Source organism: Pogona vitticeps, chromosome 3 (assembly GCF_051106095.1).
Source record: "Pogona vitticeps strain Pit_001003342236 chromosome 3, PviZW2.1, whole genome shotgun sequence".
NCBI classification, from domain to species: domain Eukaryota; kingdom Metazoa; phylum Chordata; class Lepidosauria; order Squamata; family Agamidae; genus Pogona; species Pogona vitticeps.
Window position 1 is genome coordinate 53743656 of NC_135785.1, and position 16475 is coordinate 53760130.

Here is a 16475-nt window from a genome sequence, read left to right on the forward strand (position 1 = left end):
TTCCCCCATTATGTCTCTCTCCTGTTTGTAAAGCAAAGTTTATCCTAAGCCCTCTCTCTGCACTAATCCCATGAAAGAGCAACCAAAGGGTGAAAGGAGCAGCTGGCTGTACCACAGGCCTCCCCCAAGGTTGCACAGCTCCCCAATCCTATCTCAAATATCCACAAGGAACATGGCAACCACATTCACGTCAAATGAAGTCAGTGTGAAACAGGTTCTAACTCACACAGACACAAAAGGTTTTTCTGGCTCATAAATATGATTTCAAGGGTGGGGAGGTGTAGCGCCAGAGAGCCATATGGATCCTAGGAGTGAGGCCAACATAATTAGGGTTCCAAGCTGCATGGAAATCTGGGTACAAAAAATCCTTTGCGCAGGATTTTAACCATTATGCCATAAATACATTTCATTAAACAATGGCTCTTCAGAAGGGAATTGTTCAACAGCAATATGTAAAGCAGTGTGATGATCTTCTGCCCACATCATTCAAATAGGACCCACAAAAACATTATACAAAAGCATATTTTCCTCAAGTGTACATTTACTTCCTCACTTGAGTGACAATTCTACTCTGCCTGTCTTGCAGTAGAAATATTACTGTTGGGCAATATGTCCCAACCACCCTAAAGTGAACCACGCTGTAATTCAAAGTATTTATATTTGCTATGACCAACACAAAACACCTACTCATCTGCACTATGTGCAACAGCTAATAAAGGTGCTATTCCTCCTTGTGTACTTTAGACCTTTTCCATTTAACCCAATTCCTGCATCAAGCAGGGGGCTGGACTTGATGGCCTTATAGGCCCCTTCCAACTTCACTATTCTATGATTCTATGACCAATTTTAAACTTTAATCAGAGAAAAGAGGTGTGGCTTACAAAGCAGCTGGTTAGTCTTCATGTCATACTCCTCTGCCATCTCCTTCCCATCGTCGAATAAGTAATGGACTTTTCGTTTACCTAAATAGAGCAGAGTGAGCGAGTCCGGATTAAAACAAAACGAAACACTGAGATGAACCGCAACCCATACCACCCCCTTGCCCCTAAATGCACACACCCTGTACTTGGCAGATCACGATAAATATGGACCACGGCATCCGTTACTTGTAACTTTCGCAGCCCTCCCCTTTCATAGCTTTCAACCAACAATGTCTTGCCGGAAGGAAGCACCCGTGCCTGGCACGTTTGCGCAGGCTAACATCTTGCTTTTAAGGCGACCTCTCCTGAAACCTATTTCAGAAAGTCTGACTCGTAAAGGTACGTAAGATCGGAGGTTGACGCATTCCAAGCTCAGGCAAATGCGCTTTCCATTAAGAACCAAAGCCTTCCACGCCGATTTATTAAGACGACTGCTACCCCACCCTTCCGACCGTTTTTGGAGGCAGCCTCGCTCGGGCTGACTCCCATCGGAGCGCCGCCTACATCGTCCAGGAGAGCGGCGCTGCCCTGAGGCACTTTCACCGCGGCCAGCTTTGAACCACCGAAAGGACCAGCCATCGTCCCCCCCTCCCCAATCTCAGGCTCTCCCCGGCCCGGCGTCCTCCTCTCCCCAATTCGTCACGAATCCAGCCTCCCTCGCTCGTCCCTCCGGATCAGAGCTGTCCCCGGCTTGGGTGCCCCGCTCGCTTCCCAATTACCGTCGCTGATGAGCGCGGTTTTGCGCGCCGCGCGTAACTTTTCCGGCCAGCTCTGCCCGGCCATGTTATCCCTGAACTCATCTCCAAGGCGACCGCTCTACACTTCCGGCTTTCCCGACCTGACAAGGAAGAAAAACACGCGCGCATGCGCCTCTTGCCGCTCCGTTGTTGAGCCCCCGCTTTTCCCTTCCCCGGTAAGTGGAAGTAACACCAAACAGAGCCGCCTTCCCCCCCCCCCCCCCGCTGCCCGGCCATCTCCCCTCACCTCAGGCTTTGCGCAAGGCGGCGAGTACGTGGCTGGCGTTTCGCGTCGCAGCCTTTTCCCACCACCACCACCCTGGGGTTCATCGCAGCTGCTGAGGAGGCCCCAAAGAGGAAGCGCAACTTGGTTGGGTCGAAGCTGACAGCAGTGAGCGTGGAGGTGGCTCCTGCCGCTACTCGCTTGCTTGCCTTCTCCTTTTTTTGGCTGGCCAACAGGTGTGAGGAGCCTTGAGTTCACCTGCCTGTGTGGTGACTGGTGGCTCCCCTTAGGGTGGATGCTGTTACAAGAGCATGTGGAACTGGGAGCTGGGGTGAGTGGCAGGATCAGGTCCAAAAGTGGGCTTTGATACATACAAACGGGTAGGCAGACAAACAGTTGTCCTCTCAGATGGTGCTGTATCCCCATCCTGCTCATTCTACAACTCGAATGAGGACTGGAAAAATATACCTCCCCCCAAGTTAAAAGTATTCCTAAATGCTACTCCAGCTCTTTGTACCTTGTTTTGAATGTGGGACATAGACTTACATACTGTAGTTGTATTTCTTGTCTTCATTCTTTCCTCCCACTCCAGTATGCACACAGTGTGTGAGACTGGAATACAGCGGGAAGAGAATATGAGGAGGCCTCTGCCTCTGGTTAGGAGGCAAGAAGGACTCTTTTGTGATATCTTTTGCTATACTAGATAAGGCAGTCTCTCTCTCTCTCTCTCTCTCTCTCTCTCTCTCTCTCTCTCTCTCTCTCTCTCTCTCTCTCTCTTTCCAGTGCTAGTGCAAGATCTCCCATCACAGGCATAGAAGGAAGCTACATCTATGCCCCTTCCCTACGCTCTTGGCTGTGTGGAAAAGAGGAGGGCAACCAATGGTGGTGCCTTCTTTCTCAAAATTGCTCCCTGCTTGCCTTTCTATTATGGCCCCTTCTGGCTGCCTTGGAGAATAATGCCTGGCTCCTGGGGATCTCTGGATCAAGAGCTTGTTGGAGACCTCTACCTAGACAGCATTGTAAAATAGAGCAGTCTGTCCCCTCAGCAAAAACTGTAACTCATGATTTGGTGTTCCCTCAAGTATACTGTTGCAGCCTTCTCTTCTCTGATCTTCAGTTGTCTTATTTTGGTTAACACATTTGTCCATCTTCTGAAATGAATTCGCATCTCTTGTTGCTCTAATAACATTATACTACTTAGATCTCTAGACTAGTTTTCTGTCTGCTGTATTCAGCAGAGGCTTTTATTTTACCTTCAAAGTTCTTTGTGGTCTTGCCAGCCTTTATCTCTCTCTGTGTGGGTTGGATAAAGGAGGCACAGTGGTTTCCACTTCTATATGCATGAGTGGCTTCAGAAAGTGTTACTGGGAGAATCAGTACGGTGATACGGTGGAGCCCTGCAAGGTTCCATTTTATCCTCCTTGCTTCTTGAGCTGCTAGTTGAGAGAATCTGGGAATTTTCAGTGAGTTCTCAGGAGTATGATGGCAACACTCATCTTTATTTCTGCATTTCATCTGAGACTTATCTGATGTTGTGCTAACTGGAGAACCAGTGACTGGATTCAGTAAATGCCTCGAAGAGGTTCAATAGAGTAAGAGTGACTCCTAATAAGGCAGAGGGCCTGTATCTTGGTCTTTTGTCTGTGAACTCAGTGTTCAGCCTTTTCTAGGTGAGGCTACACTCCCTCTGAATTGGTACAATGTGTAACTTGGAAGTACCCCATAGTGCAGTGTCACCTCTTGAACCTCCTGGTGGACTGAATGGTCAGTAGTGCCTTTTATTAGCTTTGTCTGGTTTGCCAACAATGACATTTCCTGAAACCAGATAATTTCCTATAGCGCTCCATACCCTGGTAAATATGAACTTGGATTGGAACATTGTGTTGTACATGGGGTTGCCCTTGAATTTCACACAAAAGCTTCAGATACTGAAGAAAGGTGTGGACAGGATTTTTACATGGATAGCCAGATGAAGCCATATCACACAAATTCTGACTTCACTGGCTGCCTCTTCAGAACCCAATTCAGAATGCCAGTGCTTCCCTTTAAAGCTCTAAATAGCTTGGGAACCAAGAAGTACAGTACAGTGGTGCCTTGACTTATGAACTTAATCCATTCCAAAAGATGGTCGTAAGTCGAAGCAAAATTTCCCATTGAAATGCATTGAAACACGATTAATCTGTTCCGGCTGTTTTTGGTTTTACCTTGAGGCGGCAATTGCAAGTCAAAGCATTCATTCCCATAGGAACGAATGCAAAAGCAGCTAACCCGTCCACTACCACTAGGGAGATAATTTTTCTTCTTTTAACCTAAGATGAGCTTAGGTTTTAAAAAATAGCAGGAAAGGAGGGAGGGAACAATGGAGAAAAGAGGAAAGAAAGAAGGTCATCATTGGAGTACACAGACCCCCTCAGACAAAAGTTTGTGCTGGTAAGCACAAAAAGAGAGGAGAAAGAGAGAGAAGAGAATTTGGGGGTGGGGGCTTGAGTCTAAACCACATTTTACATCATTCCAGCAACCAGAGCCCCTCAGAGAAAATTTTCTGATTTTAAAACAAAAAGACTTTGGAGTCATGTTTTAAACCCACACATTTTAAAACAAAAGAGAGGTCACAGTACACAAACCCTAGGAGCCACAGAATGCAAACAAACAAATAAACCCAGCAACCATTATTCCAGCAAGCAGACCTCTCAGTCTAATTTTACATTTTAAAATTAGTCTAGTTTTCACATTTAATTTTAATATTACAGTCTAATTTTCACATTTTAAACAAACACTGCAAGAGCACAGAAACATAACCCCCCAGCCCAAAACCACACTGCAAAACCCACCCAGAACAGGCAGTTTTTAAAAAGCAGAAAGCAGCACCTTACCTTACCAGGCAGTCCAAAGCCTCTCAGCAAAGGCACACACGCTCACTTAGAACTAGAAGCCACGCAGTCCAAAGCCTTCTCCGATTGCATACTCTCTAACCGCTGGGCGAAAGAACTACAAAGAAACAGCATCTTTGCCATCAACTGTTAGCAGTTTGAATTCCCTGCTTTTTTCCGATCATAACTCGAAGCTCTGGTCGCAAGTTGAAGCAAAATTATGCGGCTGGAGCTTGTCATAACTCGAAATGGTTGTAATTCGGGACGTTCGTAAGTTGAGGCACCACTGTATATGAAAACAAGGTTGAGAGCCTTCTCCATTGTGGTGCTTGGATTGTGGAAGTGAAATGTAGGAAATAATTGTTTTAAATAAGTAAGTAAATTCTTGCTCTTTCTACTGTCTTCTCCAGAACGGCTGCTTACTTCTGCCCAGGGAGGAGGCATCCATGTTCCATGGAGCCCCAGGGAATTGTTAAAGCTTTCCCCAAAAGAAAAAAGCCAGGAGATGATTCACAGAAGACAGTGCCTCCAAAGGTATTGAAAGAAGAAGCCAGGGTCAAGAAAAGTGAGTTTCTGATTTCGTTCTTTAGCTCTGTGACCACTGGTTACTATGAGTTATTTTACTATAGGTAATTTGCCTGGGACAACATGCTTAATTGTCAAGGATAATTTCCACACTGAGGCAGAACAAGGCCCATGATAATCAACAGCTGTACTTGACAGGTATGTGCAAAATGCTGAATCATGCAGTCTGGGATGATGCAATGTCCACACTGATTGGTTGTATGTGAATGTGCATGTGTATAACTATGTGGACATGTTGAGAAGATGTACAGATCTCTTCTATGAATGTCATGCTGTCATGCTGCTGGTTTGTACTGCTGAACTTCTGTATATGCTGTAAATACACTTGGTGTTGGAAGAAGCTGTCTTTGTGTGAATCAGTTGGACTGCCTGGACTGGGACAAAAATTCTGCTAACTTACACCAACATTAATCCAGTAAGAGCTGTTTGACACTGAAATGAGTTACTCTAAAGGTGGTAGACTGTTTCACTGGATACTTTCAAATAGATTGGATGGTTGTCTGTCAGGGATCCTTTAGCTGTGGATTTCCTGATTCAACAGGGGGTCGAACCCAATTACCCTTGAGGTTCCTTTTGTCCTGAAAGTCCTGGAAAAAAACCCAAGTCAAATCCTGGAAGAGTCCAATCATATGGAAATTTTGTGCTTTCATACCTTGACTGTGTACTAAAAAACAGGCATACTCCTTCACACTTGCTGTGTTTACAAGCAGGGAACACCAGACCCTGCTTCATTGAGCATTTGTGTTTGATGTCTTTCATTAGCAGGGTGGTTGGAGCCCATCACAGCCTATATTCTGCAAGCTGGAATTGGCCGGACCAGGGCTGAGATCTTCCACAAGCAAATAATCCAGAACGGGGGAAGTGTCTGCAACCAACTTTCTCCAGATGTGACACATATTATAGTGGATGAAGGCATGGACTGTGACCGGGCCTTCCGAATCCTCAAACTGTCGAAATTACCCCATGGACTGCAACTGGTGAAGGCATCTTGGATGAGTTTGTGTATTTCATCACAGCAGATACTGGACACTACTGGCTATAGCCTCTTCATCCCAGAGAGGTAGAGACTTCTGTCATAAAGGAGGCAAAGTGGTTTCCCATCCCTGTTGGCAAAGTTTACATGCTTTTGAACTACACATTTTATCTAAAGGCGTACCATTTCCAAGCTCTGGGCAGGGGCAGAATTGGGACAGGAGCCGATAGTATGCACAAAACTGAGGCAGAGATCCCTTGAACTTGCAAGATAGCCCTCCCCCATAGCCTCATGTGCCATTCGGACTGAATCCAACCATCAAAATATGAGAGCCATTTGCTATTAAACTTTTGTATAATTTGGTAACTAGAACAGACTACCTAACTTGGTAAAAATAAGTATGGCAAACAAGGTAAGATATTTTCTGCAGCCTACTTTGTCTTTAATGATTTGGAGATAGGATTTTCCCCAGGACAGTTGCTCAAAAATGTGCTGTTCTTCCTGAAATTGAGAGTTGGACAGTAATGATATCAAGCCAGAGATTTAATGTATGAACTCTGCCATCCACTTGTCCTGTTTTTTCCAGATTGTTGATAGGGTAGGATGGAGGGCATGCTTTCAAATCAGTGATTATGATTTGTTGATCCTTCACAGGTATTTGGATGCAACAGACCTTTCAAAAAGGCAATCACAATATGTGGATGAAGAGAAGGTCCAACTTCAAAAAGGGAGTCCTATCGCAGAGCTGGAGGCTGAATCACAGGCAGGGACCAACTCTCCCAGCAGGGCAAGAAACTCCTCAGGACAGCAGGAAGTCAAAGGAGTGTGCTCGGTTAGTGGTATCCCACTTTTGAGCATTTTGTTTGATGTTATGTCAAGATCTACTGATGAAGTTTACCATTACCAAGCTAAAAAACACCATCAGTACTTGAGACTGGCGAGAACCACTGTGGCTGTTTAACTCTATAGATAAAGCTATTTTTTCCTTCTTTTGAAAGTGGTGCATTTCTCTACATTAAACAAAAATGTAGGTGTATTTTAGGAGTTGGACTCAAAGCATGTATCTTCTTTAATTTTCCCAAAATCTGTCAATTAATAATTCATTACTATCTCCTTCCACAGAATCTTAAGGTTCTGGTAGAAATGTACACTCCCTAAGAGGCTGCCACATCCAGTTACTTCAAATTTCATTCCTTCTCATTCTGAAACATTATAAAAATCAAACAGGAAAGTATCAATGTTACACTGTGTCAGTGTCTCAAAGTCTCTAACTCCAGCATATTGATCCTATCATGCAATGGGCCTAAGGTGCTGTTTAATTTTTTAGGTTTTCCATACTTTATGTTCTCTATTGATCTGTATAATCCACAGTATGTCTGTTCTGGTACATTGTTGTCTTCTTGCTTCTATGAGATCCAGAAGTAAAAACAAAAACAACAACAACAACAAAAAACAGTGTCATTGCACTCCTCTTCACCACCATTCAAACTCATGTACACATAGGTTGTGATAGTCCATAGCATTTGGATCACCTGGAATTGCTAGCTATGTTTCCTTATTCTTGGGTGCCAGATGGGGTGAGTTAGAAGCTACATATATAGATGCAAACTCCCATGCCTAGATACAGGGTTGGGAGCAGAGGAGTCTGACCTCACCTTCATGCTGTGGTCCTTTTCAGGACCAATGAGTTGATGGCAAGGTACTACTCAAGATTGCTTTTCTAGGAGGAGCTTCGCTTCCGCCCTGCCCCACCCCCAGCAACCCTGGTTAGGATCATTGCTTTCCCATTATCATTAGGAGCAGGGAAGCAATAATTCCATTTGTTTTGGGGACACTGAGGAAGGGAAGAAAACCTAAATCTTCTCATTACCTTGATCAGATTGACTGTGAGGAAATACAGTTGGGGCTTCCCCAGGTTTCTGTAGGCTATCTGTACATAAAAACATCCTGTAAGCCAGGGGTCATCAACCCCCGGTCCGCGGCCCTGTGCCGGTCCGTGGGCTTGCTGGAACTGGGCCACCAATACAGATCTCCTCCCCCTTGCATGCACATGTGGGGACGTGTCACGCTCGCTGCTACCATGTCACTGAACAAGGAAGTAGATCAACTGAAGCCATTACATTAGACTAGTGTAACCCCGCCCCAGAGAGGCGACTGCATCTCCCACCATGCCATGTGACAGCATGCGCCGTTGTGAGGGCAAGGAGACGGAGGCGTGTCATGTGATATAAAAAGGGGGGGACACGCTGTACCAGCCACCCTATTGTTATTGCTGCGCCAAGCCTTGAGGGGCAGGTGGTGTGTCTGGTTAGGTCTTGTTGCCTGCCAGAGTTCAGACAGTTCTATTAAAATGTCACCTTAAATAACAGGGTAGGCAAAGACGGGGCAGGGGAGAAGCAGCCCTCAGAATTTGGGGTGGGGGGCTGATAGTGAGGATGCACCTTTTCCCCTCCTGCTGATGCCAGGATGGCGAGCCCAGATCAGAAGTCTCCCAACGTCCTACAGAACCTGTGCTGTCGCATCCTGGGGAAAGGCAAAGGTAACCCCAGGGATCGCCTCCTCAGAGCCTGCTAGGAAGGGCTGCTTGGCTACCAAGCAAAAGACTGGAGAGAAGAGCCAGGCGGGGGGCGGGAAAGAGGAGGAGGGTTGGAGGAAGGGCTGCTTTGCTGCTGCCGGAGCCACTCGTTGCTCTTCAGGCAGAGCAAGCCGGGGGGGGGAATCCCTTCCTCCCACCCACATTCCTGGTAGCAAGGTTGGTCGGTCGGTTGATCAGTCATGAGACTATCGGGGAGACTACCTGGGTGGCTGTCTGGTCCCTCCCCACCATCTCTCCCACCAGAAGTGGTGCCCACCAGTTCCAGTGCCGTGGGAGAGACAGGACTCTTGGAGGGCATATCTTGCAAGTGTGGAGTTGGGAGGTCTAGTTTCATGCTCCCCTTCCTGCGAGCATGTGAGCACAACACACCCTTCCACAAGCGTGACACGCCCTTGCGCAAGCATGACATGCCCACCTGCGAGCATGGTGGTGCCATGGCCCCCCAACCGGTCTGCGCATGGAACCTGCACCCCCCAAACGGTCTGCGATCCCAAAAAGGTTGGGGACTGCTGCTGTAAGCTCTGTGTGGCTCATGTGTGTTATAGATTACAACTGTATTTTGAGAGGCAAAAAGTTGGGTATGCTATTCATGTCTGAATATGCTGTATGTGGAAAGTATAGAGTCACCATAAGCTGAATTGACTTGATGGCATGTAATGATGATGATGATGCTACAAACAATGTAATGATACTTGTTTTTAAATCTGGGTCCATCTTGCTGTGAGTAATTTGAGGATTATGTGGACTGTTTAAAAAAAAGCAAAAAGCAAAGCGTTCTGCTTATATACCACCCCATAGTGCTTAAATCATTCTCTGGGTGGTTTACAAGTTAATTCTGCAGGCTACATGTTGCCCCTGACCCCCATTAAGCTGGGTACTCATTTTACTGACCTCGGAAAGATAGAAGGCTGAGTCAACCTTGAGCCGGCTACCTGGAATTGAACCCCAGGTTGTGAGTGCAATTTTGGCTGCAGTACAGCAGTTTAACTAATATTCCACAAGGCTGCCTAAATGTTTAGCATTTAAAGTCTCCCATCTTGGTGCATAATAAACCGGTGCCTGGGAATTGCTTAGATAAATAATGGCTGTGTTTCATTTGTCCTGTTCTGCCTCTTTCCAAAGGGGGTCTCAGATGATGAAGGAAGTGAAGGCGAAGAACATGTGATTGCCCTGGGTGAGTTAGAAGCACTGCAATCAGGCCAAGACCTGAACACTTTGCCAGGAAGTTCGTCCGTGGTGTGTCCCATTGGCAAGTGGGTTTGTGCTCAGTCCTCTGAAAGCAAGAAAGTGAATCATAATCAGTGCCTCACAGAGAAGTTGGGACTGCTGGAAAAAGCCTACTCTGTCCAAGGAGACAAATGGCGGGCTCTAAGTTACTCCAAAGCTATCAATGCACTCAAGAGCTATTCCAAACCAGTCACCTCTTATCAGGTAAATTCAAAAGGTTTCTTCTCAAGCAACTACTTTTCCTGTTATATTTCTATCTTCTGTAAATTATTTGTTGTTTGCCAGTCTGTGGAGCAGTTGATCACCTCATCTGCCTCACATTATTATCTCCTGATTGTTGTATCACACACAACCTTTGGGAGTGGCTGGTACTTTGATTGGACCAGCTTGTTATGGGAACAAAGTTACTTATCACTTGCTTACCACTGTGATTCCCTTGCTGTTTGGACTCCTTACTAGATGGAGTCTATGAGTGCAGAATTACCAAACTCTTGTGCAACACCTTGTTTTTAAAGACAAGAGTGCAGACAAACTGCTTTCAAGGCAAGGCAAAAGATTTGTTGTCATAGAGAGTACAGGGCACAAGATTTTATATGCATAAATCTAATAGGATATTAAATCCACGTTAGAAATGAAGCTTCTTCAGAGAGTGTCTGTCTCAGAAAAACCTGGCAGCAGCCCAAGAATAAAGAAAGGTGTCATCTAGAAACTGAAACTAGAGGTGTCCAAAGTAAAAAATACAGAAATTTTCCAAAATAACTCAGCCTTCCTACTTTTCTTCTAACCAGCTTTTGTGTTGGTGCTTTTTCAAAAGGAAGCCTGTATGATTCCTGGAATTGGGAAGAAGATGGCAGAAAAAATTGTGGAGATCCTGGAGAGTGGGCACCTCCGAAAGCTTGAACACATCAGCAACAATGTGTCAGTGCTGGAAACATTCTGCAATATTTGGGGAGCAGGAGTAAAGACTGCTCAGATATGGTACCAGCAGGTAATTTTAGCAATGAATTCTGTGGTGTTGGCACTGCAATTTCTTAGTATGGTTTGTACTGTAGCAGTGATACAAGATAGCTAACGTGTTTTTATATAGTTTGGGTTACTGAAACTGGCAAGGAAAAGAAATGGGAACTTTATAGATGTTCTTTGAATTGCTACTTAGTTACTTAGAGTTATCTCACCAGGGAGGTCAGAATATTTAAATAAATTGGGATTAAGCAGCAAGTCTCAGGGTGGGGTGAAAGAGATGGCAGGCAGCGTGATAATTTTGGTGCTTGTTTGGGGAAGGGAGTGAAATTAAATCTGATAGCCACCATATCTTGACTACGAGTTAATAAAACCAGTTGTATCTTAAGGTTACTATGGTGTTTTATTAGTATGAAAATAATTGTAGTACTTACAAGGTCTATGATAAACCTGTAACAGAAGTATAACATGGATAATGATGTAATGTGCAATCAAATCTGCTTTGCTTCATTTCATTTTGTTTTCAATTCCCAATAATTGCTTTGTGTCACTGCCAATTGACTCACCTTTGGCCCCTTCAGAGTTTCTTGCAAAGAGCTGTTCCATGACACTATTTGGTTCACTTTTGCCATTCTCTTCTAGCAGCATCGTCATTACCTGTTTTTGTAGGCTTTGCAGCATTTCTGTGGTTTCCCAGTGAAGGTGTTAACTCTCTGCCACCACTAGAAGTAATCTGCAATGACTCGGCTGAAGATGGGATATTAATCCAAGGAATTTGTCATGATTCCTTCCTCTTGTCCCACAGTACTAGTTGAAAAACACTCGGCATAGTAGACGTAATGGCCTTAGCAAGGTCTACTGAAAAAAAGATTTCTCTCTCTGAGTGTCCTGTGTGTTCTGGGCAGGGCTTTCGAACTCTGGATGACATCCGCACTAAGGCCTCTCTCACAAACCAGCAGGCCATTGGTTTGAAGCACTACAAGGACTTCATGGAACGCATGCTAAGGGAGGAAGCTGCTGAAATAGAGCAGACTGTGAGTATCCTCTGAGAACTATGTACAGGGTGTGGCTCTGGTTTTGAACAGGGATGGGTGATTTGGGACAATAAAATTTAAAACAAGATACATGGAGTGTGCCTTATTTTCCAGCTGAATTGGACTCCCAGAAGTGCAATTCAGCTTGAAAACAAGTTCTGGACTTCCCCATCTTCCCCATGCCTTCTTTTAAAGCTAAATCATACAGAGTTTGCCCTGCAAATATTTTGGCAGCTCAGTAGCATACTCCATGCTGGAGGTAAGATAGAGAAACTGGCCCTCTCATCCCACTGGTTGTTTATCCCTGTCTGAGAAAGTTAGTGATAATCCTCATCAATCTCAGTAGGGATTTATTGGTTTGAAAAAACCAATCGATCTTGTTGTGTTCATGAATTAAAACTGTTCAGTTTTTCTAAGATTTTCTAAGTGGCATCCTTTTCCTTTATATATTTGATGTGAGCAAGTATGTGAATCTCAGCATTGCCCCTTGTGGCGGGGAAGGGAGGTTTTGGTAGCTTTCCAAGGAAGTCTTTCCCCCTTCCCTTTATGGCCAACATTGTGCCCCAGGCTGACAGGTTAGTAAGAAAGGTTTGAGTTGCAGTCTCATGGACCCAAGTCACATAAAGCTTTTTCATTGCTTCTCCTGTGTGCTGACATTGATTGCCATGGTAGCACTGGGCAGCATGACATTGTCATTCAGTCACAGTGCCTGCCCCTGAAGAATGCCTGGTTGCCAGGTAGGGCATTGCCCCTTACATGGGATTAAACTTCTTTTGGGAGCCCCTGCCGTTGGGGGTGGGCCTTTTGTGGGTTTGATGGGATTACCCATCTCTTGCCCATTTAGGGCTGGGGTGGGGTGGGGTGGAGTGACTGGGAAGAGGCAACAGAATGAGGGGATTAGCTGCTGTCTGTCCAAGATCCAAGACACTGTGCTGCTTTGAGGAAAACTTAATTGAGGATGCAAAAAGAGCAGATCTGCATTAGAAAAACCATGAGGGCTATTCTCAAATGTTGCAGGGCAAAGGTTAATGGGCTTATCCCTCACTAATGAAGGATGATCCTGGAAACTGACAAGGGGTCCTTGCCCTCCAAAGTGCCTTCCCACCCCACCCACTGTGCCACCTCTATGTTCTAAACTAACAATCACATCTTTGTTTAGTAATGTGGATGATTGGCACCATAATACCCATAATCCTGCATACCAAAATGACCTTCAGTTGAGGCTTTAATGAAGCCATAAGAGGTTTGTCAATGTAGGAAAATAGATGAATGAGGAACTCTTCTTTGTCTTCTAGCCAGTAGGTTACGAGTTCCAGTTCCTGGCCTGTCTCCACTGCTAGGGCTTCTTGCTCAGATTGCAGCAGAAGAGGGCCAGAGCTGCCAGCCAGACTTAGGCACAACAACAGCTTGGAAATGTTTCCTTTTAAAAAATCTACGAGTCCCAGAATTCCTCCAGGTAGCCATGCAGAAATTCTAGGAGCTGTAGTTTACCAGAGTAGTGATCCCAAGTTCCAGAAAAGAGAGTCCAAATTATTGATTCATTCCTGATTAGTTTGAGTCCTGATCATCCAGGGGACTGATCCTGTGCTGTTGTGCCATTCATGTTGCTCCTGCCCTGATCTTCTTCCTGTCTAGAGAATAATTACCTGCTCTAACTCCAGCCTCCTCACAGATTTCCTGCTCCAACAGGGGATAGGACATACTCCCCCTCCCCCCCCAATTAAACAGGATAGTACTGTCCCATGTTTTAAGAAGACTATTCTCATCAGGCTGCAATTCACCAAGAAAGCAGATGAATTCTCAGAAGGGAACATAGGAAGCTGCCTTACTCTGAGTCAGAGCATTAGTCCATCTGCCCAGCATCCCTGACTCTGAAATAAGCAGCTCTCATTTCAGGCAGGATTCTTTTCTAGCCTGCTATGGAGATCCCTGGTCTCTCATCAAAATACTAATGAAGGCAATTTCACTTAGCTTACAAACTGAGATGAGGCTGGGTGTGTCCAGGTGGCATACAATACCACCGAGATAGGTAAAGCTAGGACTATGACTCTTGCAATTGGGCACTCCTAAGAATCTTAGCATTTACATATATCACATGTGGATCTGAAAATAGGCTTGTAGGCGTGGGTGTATCTTTTGTGAACTGACCAAACCAGAGTAGGGTTCAGTAGAATTGTCTCTGAGCAAGGGACAAATCTCTGAGCTCTTTGCCCTTCATGCATAAGACCAGGATAAACAATAAATGCAATAGAATTCAGTTTTATTTGTATGACTGATGCATGCAGTGGAATTTAGCCTTCAGAATTTGGTTTCAGTGGTTTTCAAAATGTATATTTATTTATAGCACCAAATGTGCACAGTGCTGAGCAGCTGAATTATCACACTACATTGCAATGGACTCCTAGTCATGATGGTTGTGTATCCCCTCTGTGTCAGAGGCAGCAACACAAATGAAACTGATCATATTCTGCTGGCAGATTTTCCAGGGATGACGGTTGGGCACAGTGCGAATAGAACGTTGGACTAGATAGGCCTTTGATCCAATAAAACTCCTCTTCTTAAAACAACTTCCTATTAAAATCTGTGTCTCCATTCAGTCCTTTGCTTTCTCTTTGTTTTGGAGGTCAGAGATGCAGCTCATTCTATCCAGCCTGGATTAATTTGTGTAGCATGTGGCTCATACCGGCGGGGAAAGGCCACCTGTGGGGACGTGGATGTGCTGGTGACTCACCCTGATGGACATTCCCACCAAGGTGTATTTGGAAAGCTGCTTGAGGTCCTTCGGAAAAAGGGTATGTAGGTATCTGTGAGGCTGCAAAATAGGGATCTGAATAAGGATGGGGTAGGGTTTGTATTCCTGAATACTTTAATCCTTGGGAATGATGTGAAATAGCAGAAATAAACATCCATAGAAGACTGTGTAACAATCCTAATAGCTGGTTCTGTTCATTGTGACCCTAAAGTCTCCAATATTTGATAGTTTGCTGCAAGGAACGATCTGCTTTCCATTCTAGACATAGCTGGAATAGGTATTGGGTTCCATGCATCAAAAACCATAAGCAGATGGTTTATTTTGTCCACTCTGGTTTAGCAGTGTGCATTCTTCTGATTCTTGAAATTCTTGTGTATAAACATCAGTACCCTGAATTTCATCTAGTCTTAGCTTCTAATGTTCTGTAAACAGGCAACCCATAAGCAAATGAATAAAATTAGGGCTGCAGTACCTACTCAGTTTCATTTTGTTCTGCACCTTTGGACCAAGATTCACAGACATCTGAAATGATCTTTCTATCCAAATATTTGGACTAACATCTTCCTCTTTCCCTTTCCCAAGTCCTGGTGTTGCTATTTCCCTCTCAGAAAGTCTCTCTTGGAGGACTGTATTGCTGGTGATCATGACTGATGAATGGTGATCAGGGTGGATTTGATTTAAATCACCCCTCAGAAAGACCTGATTTAATCTTGTGACTTTCTTCACATAGAAAATTTCTGTCAATGCTTCTAAGAATTTCCAAAATTGTGTAAATGTGTGTGTGTGGGGGGGGAATTTTATAAAAGCTCAAGGAATAACTTTAGAGCTGAAAGATAGGGTTGATCAGATTACAGTATTTAAATTTTTTTTCATCTTCATGTACTGTATTGCTGTTGAATTTCCAGAGACACAAATGCAATATGAGAACTGCATATTTTTCTGATGGTATCTATAGACCAAATACTAGGGAAGACAGAATAGTTGACCAAAATTATCTGCACAGAAGCCTATAAAATCTCAAAAATTGGGCCCCAGTCTAAGAACTGTTTGGTCCTTTTTGCAAAATCTAGGAAGCAATATACAGTATTCATCTTAATCATCATTATCACGTACCGTCAGTTCTGACTTATAGCAACCCTTTTCAGGGTTTTCCAGGTAAAGAATATTTAGAAGTGGCTTAGCATTCCCTTCTTCTGAGGGCACCTTGGGACTGTGTAGCTTGCCTAAGGTTACACAGGTTAGCTCTATTTGCAGAAGACACAATGGAGAATCAAATTCCCAGCCTCTGGCTCAGCAGCCAGATACCTAACTATCCTGATCTATCCAGCCAGTAAATATGAATATACTGTGTCACAATATAGAATTAGTAATTAGAACCTGTATAACATATTGTGATGTTTAAGCCATAACACATTTAAATTAAACTATCTTCATCTGAGGCTTTTAAAAAGAAATATTTTAACTATGCAAATTTTAAAAATCTGATCTAAATATAAAATACAATTTTTAAAAAATATATTATTTTTATTCACCCTGATATAGATCACTGCATTATCTTGAACTGTCCTGGTAATATCTCTCTGGAGAAAGCCAATCAG

The 16475-nt window shown here is 44.3% G+C and overlaps 2 protein-coding genes across 11 annotated transcripts in view; one reads left to right on the forward strand and one right to left on the reverse strand.

Annotated features, from left to right (window-relative positions):
• DPCD (deleted in primary ciliary dyskinesia homolog (mouse)) overlaps nucleotides 1-1929 on the reverse strand; it is an 11467-nt gene extending 9538 nt beyond the window's left edge. Inside the window, exons 1-2 of one of the 3 annotated variants that reach the window (XM_078389443.1) lie at nucleotides 1905-1929; nucleotides 882-962 (exon numbers count right to left, since the gene is read on the reverse strand). In XM_078389443.1, coding sequence (XP_078245569.1) covers nucleotides 882-921 — 40 coding nt within the window. In that variant the 5' untranslated portion in view covers nucleotides 922-962; nucleotides 1905-1929. Of the gene's footprint in view, nucleotides 1-881; nucleotides 963-1059; nucleotides 1463-1639; nucleotides 1760-1904 lie in introns of those variants that run through there. The other 2 variants (XM_020790792.3, XM_020790793.3) reach the window with 2 other exon arrangements.
• POLL (DNA polymerase lambda) overlaps nucleotides 1708-16475 on the forward strand; it is a 26670-nt gene continuing 11902 nt past the window's right edge. For 2 of the 8 annotated variants that reach the window (XM_072995657.2, XM_020790784.3), the window contains exons 1-8: nucleotides 2023-2211; nucleotides 5161-5315; nucleotides 6098-6395; nucleotides 6963-7140; nucleotides 10027-10335; nucleotides 10946-11119; nucleotides 11997-12125; nucleotides 14749-14917. In XM_072995657.2, the coding sequence (XP_072851758.2) occupies nucleotides 2192-2211; nucleotides 5161-5315; nucleotides 6098-6395; nucleotides 6963-7140; nucleotides 10027-10335; nucleotides 10946-11119; nucleotides 11997-12125; nucleotides 14749-14917 (1432 nt within the window). In that variant the 5' untranslated portion in view covers nucleotides 2023-2191. Of the gene's footprint in view, nucleotides 1834-1984; nucleotides 2261-5160; nucleotides 5316-5379; nucleotides 5474-6097; nucleotides 6396-6962; nucleotides 7141-10026; nucleotides 10336-10945; nucleotides 11120-11996; nucleotides 12126-14748; nucleotides 14918-16475 lie in introns of those variants that run through there. The other 6 variants (XM_078389441.1, XM_020790786.3, XM_020790790.3 and 3 more) reach the window with 6 other exon arrangements.